General features: G+C 48.7%; 2 protein-coding genes across 2 annotated transcripts in view; both read left to right on the forward strand.

Moving 5' to 3' along the window:
* CKMT2 (creatine kinase, mitochondrial 2) overlaps positions 1 to 525 on the forward strand; it is a 28,218-nt gene extending 27,693 nt beyond the window's left edge. Inside the window, exon 10 of the mRNA XM_054651652.2 lies at positions 310 to 525. Within this exon, the coding sequence (XP_054507627.1) occupies positions 310 to 429 (120 nt within the window). The 3' untranslated portion in view covers positions 430 to 525. The remainder of the gene's footprint in view (positions 1 to 309) is intronic.
* Positions 526 to 8,981: 8,456 nt separating this feature from the next.
* Positions 8,982 to 13,853, forward strand: ZCCHC9 (zinc finger CCHC-type containing 9). Its single transcript, XM_054651653.2, has 5 exons — positions 8,982 to 9,327; positions 10,481 to 10,631; positions 10,858 to 10,950; positions 11,855 to 11,923; positions 13,520 to 13,853. Exons 1-5 carry the CDS (start codon positions 9,061 to 9,063, stop codon positions 13,633 to 13,635), a joined length of 696 nt encoding a protein of 231 aa, XP_054507628.2. The 5' UTR covers positions 8,982 to 9,060; the 3' UTR covers positions 13,636 to 13,853.
* The last annotated feature ends 539 nt before the right edge of the window (positions 13,854 to 14,392 follow it).

The raw sequence follows: 14,392 nt of genomic DNA on the forward strand, positions 1-14,392 counted from the left end.
CTCAGCTCCTGCCTCAACATCTTGTATAGGGACTTCTGCCTGGCTGGTTTGTTCCTCCGGGAGCACACTTTGGTGGAAATAACTTTAGGGACCTAACTGAAAGTTTCTGCTGCTCAGGGCAAGCAGGAGAAGGGAATTACTGTGGCTTTGCACAGTGTGTACTCCCTGAGCCAGAGGCGGTGTGAAGTCTGTGGCCCTCCTCACTTTCAGCTTTGTCTGCTGTGGTAACAGCACAAGCCAACTTCCCACTCTTCTACTAACAGATGAGCTAAACCCTCTGGTACCACAACTCTCCTCTTGTTGTTGTAGGTGGAGCTAGTCCAGATTGTCATCGACGGGGTCAATTACCTGGTGGACTGCGAGAAGAAACTGGAAAGAGGCCAAGACATCAAGGTGCCACCCCCCCTGCCTCAGTTTGGCAGGAGATGAAGTTGCTGGTGATGGCCGCAGCTGAGGGCAAACGTGGCTGCCTTTGTGATGGAAAGGCATCCCTGTACATCTCTGTATAAATGCATTGTGTAATAAAACACTGCCTGACACCTCAGGTCTCCTCCATGCCTGGCTGCACTGGCACAAAGTGCTCTGGGTGCAGCTTTATTGGGGTTTACCCACACAACCACCTTGGGATGCTCTTTTTTGGGGATTGCTTCCCTTCCTTGGCTGGTGATAAGGAAAGTACCACTTCAGCTGTGGAAAAAGCACAGATCTCTAATTCTATGCAGCACTTGTGGACATATTTACAATGCCATCCTGCTCATTTCTGCCCTGTGCCCATTGGGCTGCAGCAACCTGGCCCAAAACCCAGCAGGCAGATCAGTTTGCTGATATTCTGCATCTCACCTAAACCTGCCCAGCTCCAGTCCCGTCCTGCAGCTCTCAGCCTCAGAGGTAACAGGGCTCAGCTGCCACTCCCCAGAGTGCCTGAGGATGTGCTGCCATGCCAAGGGACATCTCCATGCTCACCATGGTCCATGTGCTCAGCAGCACAGTGGAAAGGAAAAAGCCAGCAAGGGCTGACAATCCCACTGATTGCTGCTTTTTTTGCATATGGAAACGCAGTGCTTCACAGCCAGAACACCAGTTCCCAGGCAGGTCCCTGGGTGAGTCATATCTGCAGAGCTGTGGCTGGATAGCTGGCCCATAACTGGCTACAGACTTCTAAAAGTCACAATTGGAAGCTAATTGAGAGCTAGATGGTGAATTAGCTGCTCTTGAAAATCAGCAGCAGGGTGTGCTGGCTCAGAAGGAGAGCTGCTGAGTGTGGAGCAGGCTGGAGCTTCCATGTGATTACTGTTACTTCCTCATCTATGCTGGGCACATTCCCTAGCATTTTGCTGCTGGCTTTCCAAATGGTGGTTAATAATAGTAATTCTGGGGGAGGGAATCAGACTATTGCTGATTTTACATAGAAGGCAAATAAGCAAAACTGGAAAGGCTCCACTGTTAGCCCTCCAAAACTCTCAGGTCAACACAAAATCCAGCTGTGGGCCAAGTGTCCTCAGATTTTAGCCTGTATTTTGCTTTTCTCCTGCTGATGGAGGAAATGGCAGCACAATGTCCAGCAGGCTGCCCCTTGCTAACAGCAATCCTGAGGAGCTGATGTGGGACTGGTGGCTCTTTCAGTGCCTTTAACAGCCTGGAGGATGAGGTGCATCACTCACCAGCCAGTCCACTGATGGTACCATGTGGTGTTTGCAGGGGTCCCAGGATGAGGGAAGAGATGAGAATCTTGGCTCCATGTTTCAGAAGGCTGATTTATTGTTTTATGATATATATTTATATTAAAAGATTATATATTAAAACTGTACTAAAAGAATAGAAGAAAGGATTCCATCAGAAGGAAAGGAGAAAGGAAAGGAAAGGAAAGGAAAGGAAAGGAAAGGAAAGGAAAGGAAAGGAAAGGAAAGGAAAGGAAAGGAAAGGAAAGGAAAGGAAAGGAAAGGAAAGGAAAGGAAAGGAAAGGAAAGGAAAGGAATCTTGTGACTCTCAGACAGTCCAAGACTGATTGGCCATTAATTACAAACAACCACATGAGCCAATCCCAGATGCACCTGTTGCATCCCACAGCAGCAGATAATCAATGTTTACATTTTGTTCCTGAGGCCTCTCAGCTTCTCAGGAGGAAAAATCCTAAGGAAAGGATTTTCCATAAAAGATGTCTGTGACAGTACCACATGAGAGCTGGAGAGCAGGGCTGCTCTTCAGAGAGCATTTCACAGTGGAAATGGGCTGCTGGAAACCTCGTGGGGTCCAGCAGAGGCACAGCCTGGCAGGAGAAGGCTAAGAGAGCATCCTAATGATGCCCACCTCTGTCTGCAGCAGGGCTGCAGACTCAAACCAGGCTCAAGGCTCTCCTTGGGGGGCAGAGAGACAGAACAGGAGGCAACACACCCAGGATGGGACACTGGGAATTCCTGTTACTTATTGGAGAGGGCTTCTGCCCTGTGAAGGTGGTCAAGTGTTGGAACAGACCCAGAGACACCCAGAACTCAGGGAGCAAGGTTCTGATCCACACTGGGGCTGGGGTGGGATTGGTGGGTGTTTTGGGACAGAACCCCTCCAGACCCCCAGCCTACACAAAGGTGTGACTCCCTGGCTGAAACAACCACTGCAAAATGCCTGAGATCAGCAAATGACCCAGAGCAATGCCCTGGCCATCCTGTGCTCTCACCAGACAGGGAATTGTGAGTCTGCACAAAATAGGGGCACCCAGGTATGACTTTCTCCCTGCTCTGCTCCAACTGTGGCATTCTCTGCATTGGTGGCTTCCAAGCATGTCCCTCACAACCAAAACACTCCTCCTCACATGGGTTATTTTGCAGAGGCTTGTTGTCACCCACATTTTCCACTTCTGTGACCTTTCTCTCTCTCCATGATCTCTATACAGCCAGCAAGATCAACTCACCTGCCTCACATGAATGGTGTGTTTTCATTCTTCATGCCACATCCCTAATTAATATTTTAAATTAAACTTGGACAGTGACAAGTCAGTGCAGGATGTCTTTGCTCAGTCCCACTCCCTCGTGACAATGCTCAGGGCAGTTTTCTGTGTGCTTGGAGCCCCTTCTCCTCTGAGTGGAGCCCACCCTGGGGATGGGGTGTGGGGAGCAGGGTCTGTGCCCCTCGGGGCCTTCAGGGGCAGCTGGAGGGTGGCTGCTGCTCTGCTCCACAGGGGTCTGCTCAGGAGAATGAACTTATCCGTGTGGAGCAGAGCACCACAAGTTCAGTATGTTCTCCTGCAGCAGGAAACAAACAACCTGAAAGGCTTTGTGCCCACACAAAGGAAGAAAAGCATACAGATAATGACTCAACAAGAAAATATTAAAGAAGGTTCAAAAGCTGGGGTTGTGCACTAACTCTTGACATAAAATGTTACTCCTTGTTTCTCATTTTTATTTTCCCCACGCCACAAGTACTGCACTCCTGAGACCCTTTTCTGCCAATAAAACTCTTTGCTGATAGACTCTGATTCTCTATAAATCTTTGAAATTTATTTTATTAAGTGCCCCAGGAGCTATGTGCCATGCCTCAAGCACTTCTCTAATGCTCTTGACAAAGCAGCTAAGGATCAGCACAAATAATCTCTCAGGTCAAGCTCCATCAAAGCCCAAATGCATCAAAGCCCACCTGTGCTCCATTAGGCAGTTCATGAAGGGTGAGAACTGGGCAGGAATTTCCCATTACAAGACCAGAGAAAACAGCCACTTGAGATGAGATGTTAAGAAGGAACTGTTCCCTGGCAGGCCCTGGCACAGGGTGCCCAGAGCAGCTGGAGCTGCCCCTGCACCCCTGGCACTGCCCAAGGCCAGGCTGGACACTGGGACAGTGGGAAGTGTTGCTGGCCAGGGTCTGTGCACAAACCCCAAACAGGACAGGGCTGCTGGGAACGTGCCTGGAGCTGTTTGATTTCCCAGCATCAGCCCCATTCCATGGCCATGGCAATGGGAAGATGCCACCAGCTCACATCCCAGGCAGCAGACACAGAACTCAATGTCACAACTCACTCTAGGAGTTTTTTGGCCAATCCCACAAAGCAAAAGCACATTGACAGAGTTTATATCTGTACAGTAAATATTCTATATTGACAGTAGTTCTGTCCAATCACTGTAAGCACAGGTACCTGTGGTTAAACAATGCTTGCTTATTTCAAATACAATACCTGCTTGTGAGCCTTCAAACACAATGCACAGAGCTCCATTATTAAGCTTTAACTTCCTAATATCTTGCTAGATAAACTTTCTGTAGCTTAGGGAGTTATTCTAGACAAGCATTAATACACAGACCATTGCTCTATTTGTCCTTTTCTACTTTTTACATAATTTTTCTGCTGCCCAATCTCATGGCTGCTGCTTAGCTCCAATCACAGTTCTGCTGTCTCTGGGGCCTGCATTTTGCAGCTTTCCCAAACCCCTCTGATTTTGTGGATTCCCACAGAAGGTGTCCCTGCCATGGCAGGGGTGGCATGGTGGGATTTAGGGTCCCTCCCAACCCAAACCAGTCTGTCAAGTCTGTAGCAGCAGCAGGAGTACCTGATCTCACATGAGACACTTCACACCTGAAATCCTTGGCTGCCCCAAGGAAAACTGACAATGGGCTCGGCAGGTTCATGACTCTGTCACTCCTGCAGCACAACTGATGAAGTGTTCCTCTGGAAACATCAAAACCAAGAGGGAGCAGATAACATCAGGAATGAGTTACAGCTAATATTTATATGCAGAATTACTTTACTAATGAGATTCGCTGGAATGCAATTTAAGAGCTGCATGCTCATCTCTCTCCTGCAATGCCTCTTATAGTCTGCCTTCAGCCTAAGGTTTAATTAAAAGACTAAAGACTTAAACAATCACTCCTTTTGCCTGCAGAAATGCCTGTGGGAGACACCAAAATGCTCTGCATATGGCACAGAAGCCCTACCAAGCCAAATCTCCCAAGAGGGCACAGAGTCACCTACTGCCCAGCCTAGTGCTGATGACTGATACCACATTTTTAATTCACTCTTAATTACTACACACAAATATAGAGCTCCTAATGAGAAAATATCAGCTATATTACAGTAATAAGTCTATCAGTGAACAAGGGTAAGGAAAGTATTTTTTTAATCTACCCGCTGTTCAGGGAACTTAGGTGGACCCAGCAGAGAGGAAAGAAAGAGGAAAGAAAGCTGATAAATTATGCCAGTCAATTTTTATCTATTTTATGTCTATTCTATTCTGAATATGCTGTAAGTTTTCAGTGTACACCTTTAAGAGGTATCTGTCTTAGCTCTCATTCTCTCATTCCAGTTTAATGCTCTGCTTTCTGAACCAGCATTTGGGCTTTGAAATTACTGACAATCTGCCTGGTACTTGGCCATAACTGCATGAACTACTGGCTTTTTACAAAAATTATTTGTATTTATTTTTATTTTTCTGAAGAAATAAGGAATTTATCCTTTTCTTGACCAAGAGGAATATAAGAAATTAATAAGACTGAAAAGACTAGAGCATTCTCCCTTGCTGGTCCCTATGACAAGGAATCTGCACCTCTGCTGCTCCCTGCAGTTTCAACCTGTTACTTCTCCTTTTCCCTGTGAAATGCAGCAGTTGTCCAAAATACAGTCAATCCTGCAGAAAAGGACTGTATCCAAACACAAGAGGGTAACCCAGTCCTCCTTTGTTCATCCATACCTTCAACCCTAGAAATTACAACTTTGTGATCTGAAGACACAAGCTTAAGCCAAGTGCTGTGCAAATCCAGTTTAAATTCATTCATCTCCTCACTGTGGGTTTCTGGAAAAAACAAAATCACATTCTCCCGTGAGAGAACAGTGTTTTATGCTCAACAGGCAGCCACCAAAGCTAAAATCAGGGAAAAATTATTGTGCTATCCTGACAGTAAATGTCTAGCATTCCAACTTGAGACAGTTTCTCAGACTGTCATTTTGATACAAAAATAACAAACAGCAGCTTTGCAGTGGAAAACAGCCAAATAAAATAACTGACCACAGACCTTAACCTTCAAAGGCTTCAGTTCATCCAGGCACTTAAACATTCCCCTGAACATAAAGCAACACATATCTGAGTTGACCCAGCAACAAAAGTTAATGGAGCAACTTATTAAGATATGGTTGTTGAACATCCTGAAGGGGTCACAGCTGTGAGCAACACAGGCTGGTGGAAATGACATCCAGGGCTGGTCAGCCGAGCAGGCTCACTGAAGGGGATGCTGCCCTGGTTATAGCCATCAAAATCCCATAAATATTTAAGATTATAAATATAGCACAGGTAATCATTTAACACTGACAAGAAGGCAGAGCAGTAAATGCTAAGCCATCTGTTCATCTTATGGAGAATAAATCAAAGTGAACCACCTGCACAGGAGCCTCAGATTATTGCAGACGTAACAGAATTTAAGAGGGAATGGGGCCAAATTTCCCTTTCTCTCCCTGGGCTTACATTCAAATTAAAACAACCAGGAAAATGTCACCCTGACACTCTGGTAATATTAACTACCCAAACCACACAGGCAAAAAAGAGTGAACAAAGATAACCTCAGTTGTGTGTGTGTGCAAGCACAGCCTCTGGTACCCCCCTTCAGCAGACAAAACCTCCTGTTTGGGGTATGAGGATTATGAATGTAGGAACACTGTGCTGCGTTCAGAAAATTCACTGTTTCTTAGGGAAGTTTTTAAAAATTAATAAAAAAAAAAAGAAGTTACAATTATTTGCACTGCTGCTGGCTTGCTCATAACTCACCTGGGGAGCTCCCAGAGCAGTAATGTCAACCTGGAACAAATCCCACAGCAGTGCAAATTTAAACAGGTGTGGCCTCTGCCAAAAAAGTGACACTGGAGGTAAATGCTGTCTGGCTGATGGAGCAGGAAGGTGGTAAACACCCTTTTTCACTGCCCGCAAAGCTGGATCTTAAGGGTGGCTGATCCTGCCTAGATACACACACATATAAAATTCCAGGCTGGGAAAGACAGGACAGCACATTCAGGACTCCATCAAAGCAGAAAGAAAGCAAGTTGCAGGAGCAATGGGGACCTCATGCTGTGGCTGAGCTGCAACTACACCAGCAAAGGAGGTGTTTTTAATTTTAAGAAGACATACCGGTCCCATCTGGTTTTATTTCCTGACTTTTAAGCGGCATTCATAAGTTTTGTTTTTTTTATCTGCAGTCAGGGCTAATTGCTCTTAAACGCGTGCTCGTCCTGCCCGGCAGCGGTGCAGTGTAGAGAACTCTTGGTGCACACCTCCCTCTAGTGGGCTCAAAACCCCGGAAAATCGGCAAAATCCGCCAGTTCCTCTAGGGAAACCCAAGTGTTCGGGATAACTACTTGAGGAAGTGTAATATTCATTATATGTTTTATATAGCGTATGTATAATGCATATACCTTTATAACACCAACCAGGAAGCGTCATGGGTGTGAAAAATGCATATTTTATGATTGGCTTTCCGCAAATATTAAAATGAATATTATATGTGTTGTATTAGAAAGTAATGCTGTGTTAATTCTCTTAAGTAGTGTGTTAAATATAATTCTAGGTTATAACAAAATGTTAAAATAGAAAGTATGCTATGTAGGATACTTTTTTTAAAGAAAGGATTGGCACTGAGATAGCAGCCACAGGACACCTGAATCTTTCAGAGAAAGGGAATTTATTGCTCCATTATCAGGAGAAATGAACTTCTTCCTGCCTGCTCAGGCCTGGAGACACCGTCAGGATTCAGAGGAAGCAGCTGACACTGCCCAGACAGAATCCTGTGTTGGAATGGAATTGATGCATCATGTATGAAATGTATGAATGTGCAACAGGCTGTTGTTTTTAAGGGTTAATCCTCTGTTAACCAGGGTTCTTTTTCGTGTTCGTGCTGCCCAGAAAAGGTACCGGACGTCTGCAACTCTTTGTCTCTATTGTCTCATATTGTCCTAATTCAATTTGTCCAAATTATTATTACTCTAATTGTATTGCTATGTTTATAACCATTTTATTACTATTAAACTTTTAAAATTTTAAAAACAAGTGACTGACGTTTTTCACAATGGGGATCCAGTGAAATGCTAAAAACGCAAGATGCAGTAGCCTAACTTGAGGCAAGAGGGAAGCATTATTTGGCTTATCAACATTAATTTCAGCTGCTGAGTGGCCTCCTCTGAGAACAAAGCCGGCGATTTACCGGGTCACCCCTCACTGTCCCCAGGTGAGACCCCACCTGCAGAGCTGCCCAGACCTGGAGGAGCCCTGGGGCTGCTGTGGGGCAGGGCTGGGACCCCCAAGCCTGGGCAGGGCTGGGACCCCAAAGCCTGTGATGGGCCTGGAGCCCAGAGCCCCGAGCCCCGTGCTGGGCCCGGAGCCCAGAGCCCTGTGCTGGGCCCAGAGCCCAGAGCCCCGTGCTGGGCCCAGAGCCCAGAGCCCCGTGCTGGGCCCAGCCCAGCGTGGGCAGCAGGGCAGGGGCGATTCTGCCCCTCTGCCCCTCAGTCAGAGCCCACCTGCAGAGCTGCCCCAGCCCTGGGCCAGCCCAACAAGGAGCTGGAGCTGCTGCAGCCAGGCCAGAGGAGGCTCCAGCACGGGCAGAGGGATGGAGCAGCTCTGCCGGCAGCCAAGGCTGGCACAGCTGCCATTGCTCACCTGGGCAGGAGAAGCTTTGGCCTGAGCTCAGGGTGGCCTGGCAGGGCCTGAAGGGGCCGCAGCAAAGATGGACACAGACAATTGCCAAGGGCTGCAGGGACAGCAGCCGGGCAATGGCTGCCAGTGCCAGAGGGCAGGGCTGGCTGGGATCTTGGCAATGAGGAATTGTTCCCTGGCAGGGTGGGCAGGCCCTGGCACAGGGTGCCCAGAGCAGCTGGGGCTGCCCCTGCATCCCTGGCACTGCCCAAGGCCAGGCTGGACACTGGGACACTGCGAGGTGTCCCTGACATGGCGGGTTCCCCACAGCCCCTCACGCACCGCCTTCCGCCCAGCTCCCCGCTCCGCCTGCCCCGGCGCCCGCTCCTCCTCTTCCCGTCCGTCATCACCGTGCGCGGCTTGGCCGTGCCGGAGCCTTTTCCGGGGCCTTTGCCGGTGCCGGAGCCGGGCCATGACCCGCTGGGCCCGGCGCAGCGCCCCGCCCGGGGCCCGGGCTCTGTCCGCCACCCCTTGGGAGCAGCTGGCGCCGGGCGCGGAGCCGGAGCCGCCGCCGCCAGCCCGGAGCAGGAGGAGGAAGAAGGAGTACGAGAACCAGGACGTGAACGGGTTCGCGGCACACCGCGGGGAGCAGCAGCAGGAGGAGGAGGAGGCGCGGAGGAAGGACAGGCGGCGGGAGAGCAGGAGGCTGAGGAGGCAGGAGAGGAAGAAGAACGCCATGGTGAGCCCTGCCCTGCAGACACGGGAATAAAGGGAGAAACCCTTTCTGCCCAGCGATGGATAGTGTGTCAGCTGGCATGAACAGTGAGCACGGTTACACCCTTTGTAATAAAAATGTGTCGGGTTAAGGCTGGGGGGATGCCGGTGATAGCCTGTCCAAAGTAATCTAATCAAAGCAATACAATTACAAGCTCTAACTCCTAGTAAAGCTCACACAGAGCACAGTCCTCACTCTGTGGGGAAGAGACAGTAGGTTCAGCTGATCCCACAGATTACCATGGAGTCTTCCCAAACTTCTCCCTGCTCCTAACCCACTTTTATACCGTTTATTTACTGTTAGGTGGAGATTCAGTGACTTCAGCCACACATCTTAGTTAGGGGTGGTCGTACCTGGGGAGTGGGTCGCTCAGGGTAACCCTGGGCTGGGATGTGGTCAGTCCAAAGGCAGGGATTTCACCCCAGCTGTTGATCCCACTGGACATCCTCCTTTATCTCCCTTGCCTTTCAGCTGCTGGGTGGCTGATCAGCTGCAAGGTTCCTTCCTCTGCAAGGATTTTGGCAGGGCTGTGGGGTCTCTGCCCTGCTCCACGCTCCTGTTAGTCCTGCCTGGATTATGCTCCGTGGGGGGGGTCCCATCCAAGGAGTAGACACTGTATTTTCCCCTGAAATTTCCCCTTTTAACCCCCAGTCATTTTCCCACAACGCTGTTAAAAGAGGTACAGGTCTCTCTCTCCCCCCCTGTGGTGGGACTCAGTAAGAGCTCAGCCCTCCCCTGCCACAGGCACACCGTGCTTCAGGTGAAAGATGTGAAGTTTGGAACAAAAGGTGGCTTTCAGTCCCAGCTGTAGCCTTTAGCGTGGCTTTGCTGGCTCAGCACTGTTCCCCCTGCCCCTTTGAGGATTCCCCAGCCCCTCTTGGTTCCTGGGTGAAACTAACTCCTGCAATTTCAATGCGCGATTCATCAAACTGCGTGTTGCTGGTTAAAGGAGAAAAGTACCCATGATAATGTGGTTTGCTGGCAGAGCATAAAGTCTCTTCCTGGCTGCTTTTTCCTGGGGACAAAATGGTGTTTGCTCTACAGGCCCCGTGAGGCTGGGATTTCCAGGTTTTGAGTGCCACTCACAGAATTCATCACTGGATTTTCCTCTTCCAAGGTGTGTTTCCACTGCAGAGAACCTGGCCACGGCGTGGCTGATTGTCCTGCAGTGCTGGAGAGCCAGGACATGGGGACGGGGATTTGCTACCGCTGCGGATCCACGGAGCACGACCTCAGCAAATGCAGAGCCAAGGTGGACCCAGCTGCTGGTGGGTCTCAGGAATTTTTGCTGTTGTGAAGTGCTTGGCTCTGAATTGTCTGAGTGCTGACCCTGGAGCTTTGTGTGCTAGAAATTGAAGTTTTGCAGTATTAACAGGGAGCCTGGCAGTAATTTGTTGCATGAAGTGATTAAAGTGTTGTCATTGCACTGTGTTGGGTCTGTGGCTTCACCAGGGTTTTGATGTGGACCATAAACCCTGTTGTGGAATTTTGCAGGGCCATTTCCATATGCAAAGTGTTTCATCTGTGGTGAGATGGGACATCTGTCAAGGTCGTGTCCGGATAATCCCAAGGGGTTGTATGCTGAAGGTGAGTGTTCTGATTCACTAAATTTAGTAAAATTTAAATTTCTGTGTCCTTCCTACCTGACACAAAGCAAAGTAACTCTGCAAGAGAATGAGAATGCGGCTAAAAGGAATTCCTGTGTATCTTTCAGTGAAAGCAGAGTGATTCTGGGGAATTCATTGTCAAATTAATTACCTGGAGATTTCTGTTTTAAGGGTAGGTTTAGTATTAAATGACAGGATGAGGTGCAAAGTGTGAGACTTCGCTTGTGCCTCAGCATCAGAACAAAGGAACAAAATCCCGTGTGAATTAGGCAGTGTGTATTTTACATGCACCCAAGTAGGTGGTAGGAACATTCCCACACAGTAGCTTAAAATTCTGGAAATTACAAAACACAGGCTGTCACTAAAGGAAGAGCATCTTCAGTCTGAGTAATGAGAAATGGGGTCTAACTTTGAAGATTTCACTCCTCCATTGGCTCCAACAACCAGCATTCTGGTGTTTCCCAGCACAAATGTGGGGCCTTGGCAAACTCCAGAGGGTGATCTTGCAGCACAGCTGCAGTGGAACAAAAATCACCTTGCTTTCAAGTGTTTGTATTCTGGGATTTTGTGTTGTGTAGAATTTCACATCTCAGTGCCTGCACTTGGATTACCTGCCTCTCAGGAGCCCCTGTCAATTTTATAAGTTCATTTGAGTGTGGATTTCAGCAGAATTCAGCCTGTTTCTCAAAAATAGAGCTTCCAGCAAATCAGAAATGCCCAGTGAGCAGTGGCTGGAATGCGTGGTGTGTGGTGCTGTACAGCACAGTGTGACCCCAAACAGCTCTGTCCCTCACAGACACAGGAAGGGTGTTTGGTTGGGTGTTTTTGGGGTGTTTTATGGTGTTTTTTCCCCTCAGATGAGTAACAACTTTCTGTGTGAACAGGTGGGGGCTGCAAACTGTGTGGCTCAGTGGAGCACTTCAAAAAAGACTGCCCGGAGAAGCAGAATGCAGGTGAGCTGCAGGGCTGTGGGGTGGCTGTGGGTCCAGCAGGGTTCAGCTGCTGCTCTGCATGGCTCTGGTCAGGGAAAAGGCTTGGAAGAGGGCAGAGGTGACCTTTTGTTGGGACAGCAACAGGGAGGGTGTGAAGGAGGCAGCAAGTTGCAGTGCAAAACTAAGACAATTCTTTTTTTAAGCAGAAAGTTCATCTTTTGTGTATCTGAAGGCCATATGAAATAATCTGGTTGGGGTTTTTTTTGGCCAGTAACTGTGCTGCTGTTCACAGTCTGGCAGCTGTACAGCAGAGCTGGCTGCTGCTTTTTGCAGATTTCAGTGTGGAGTGGTGGAGCTGAGCCCAGTGCCAGGTGCAGGGTGGTGGTGTGTGCAGGCAGGTGTGTCAGGCACCCTGAAGGGACAAGGAAGATCTGTCCAGCTGGATTCACAGCTAATGGACTGCTTCCTTACGTGTTCCTCAGCTATCCATGTGGGTGGAAAAATTAATTTAGGTACCCCAAACCCCCACTTGTCCTACAGGAGGCAAAGCATCCAAAAAGGGTTTGAAGAATGATCCTGTTACTGGAGTGGTGACACACTTGTGCATTTTTCTACTTTGTTTCTATGACACTTAGTTATTGTGCCACTTCATAATCCACTTTGGTGAAATTTGTGTAAGAATTATTTATGGCATTTTCTATATCTGATCCTACATTAATGATATTTTTAGGTCTGAGACCATATGTAGGATTCTAGGTATGTACTGCTTTTCCAGTTCAGGATGGGTCAGATTCGGTCTGAATTGGTATGACAGAAGTTTATGACACCAAAAGACTCTGAAATTTCCCCAAACTCTTTTGCAAGTAGCAAGGCTGTACCCACTTGAGTGACTGATGTTTTAGAAGCCTGTAGGTAGTTTTTTTTCTACCTTATCATGGCAAGTTTAGCATCCATTATGAGGACTGTAGGGCTGTTTATTTTCCCAAGGGACTTCTTTCAAAACTAGCAGTGCTGGTTAAAAGCAGTCGAGTTACTTGGAACTGTGACACCATTGGCAGGAATTGTGAGAATTGTGATATTTAAGATCAAGTGTACATTGTGCAGGTGATGTTCAGGTACAGGAGGACAGGTGAAAGCTGGCAAAGACATTCAGGCACTGCAGATTCCAGTTTCCTCAGGCAGATTGGGCCAGCCTCAGTGCCCAGAGCCTGATGTGGGCTCCTGTGGCATTCCCCATGGGCAGAGGGGCAGAATCGCCCCTGCCCTGCTGCCCACGCTGGGCTGGGCCCAGCACGGGGCTCTGGGCTCCAGGCCCAGCATGGGGCTCTGGGCTCTGGGCCCAGCACGGGGCTCTGGGCTCTGGGCCCAGCACAGGGTTTGGGGTCCCAGCCCTGCCCCACAGCAGCCCCAGGGGGTTGGGCAGCTCTGCAGATGGGGTCTCACCTGGGGACAGTGAGGGGTGACCCAGTAAATCGCCGGCTGTGTTCTCGGAGGAGGCCACTCAGCAGCTGCAGTTAACATTGATGAGCCAGTGCTGGGTGTGCTGCCCTGCTGGGGCTCAGCCCAGGCCGTGCAGGGGCAGGGCTGGCCTGGCACTGCTGTCCTGTGTCCCTGCAGAGCAGGTGACAGTCGGGCGCTGGACCCCCGGCCTGAGCGCGGACCACGAGGATGTCGCGGCCACGCCGGCACCGCAGAGAGCGCAGCCCAAGCGACCCAAGGTTGTCACTTTCTGAAGGCTCCTGCCTCTCAGAGAGTTCTCCTGCTGCACTCAGTGCTGACGACAGGGAGCGGATCCAGAAAATCAAGCAAGCTGCAGAGGAACTGTTGGTTTTTTGTCTCCCCTCATTTTCCCGGTTTGCCTCCCAAACTTGCCTGGCGCACTGTAAAGCTGGGAACAACAGGAGCACAGCAAGTGGCTGTTTTATTAAAGGAATTGTGGGTGTTTTCTAAAGGCTCTTGGATTCTGGTTTGGTTTTGCCTTTTCCTTTTAGGAATAATGAAGTTATTCCTCCATGTGTTCCAGCTTGAGCAGTCTTGTGGTGAAGGTTCAGATCAGCCCTGTGGGCTGTAAAGCTTGGGGTGCAGTTCCTGATGGTTGTAGTGGTAATTATCAGCCATTAACCTGATTGGTCATGCACACTGGGTCATTTCAGTGTGTTCACTAACAGAATCCAGCCCTTCCTCTGAAACCTCCAGTGAAACACACCCCTAAGGAATTAAAGAGCAAGTGAGAAGCTTCCTTAGCTTATTTACTTATTTTTCAAAGAAAGTGCTCAAAAATCTGCAGTGTTTCTATACCTTGGTGAGCTGGAAGTAAACTTTTCTTAAAAAAAAACCCCCAAACTGGCAGATATTAAACAGAAAAATTAAGAAACCAACTCCAAACAAGAGTTCCTGCATCCACCAGTATTACTGGAGAAATGCACCCTGACCTTCCCTCACATATTTTTCTTGCAGCAAAAAACAAATATGGGGAATTAAATTTTGTGG

The sequence above is a fragment of the Agelaius phoeniceus genome, chromosome Z (assembly GCF_051311805.1).
Source record: "Agelaius phoeniceus isolate bAgePho1 chromosome Z, bAgePho1.hap1, whole genome shotgun sequence".
NCBI classification, from domain to species: domain Eukaryota; kingdom Metazoa; phylum Chordata; class Aves; order Passeriformes; family Icteridae; genus Agelaius; species Agelaius phoeniceus.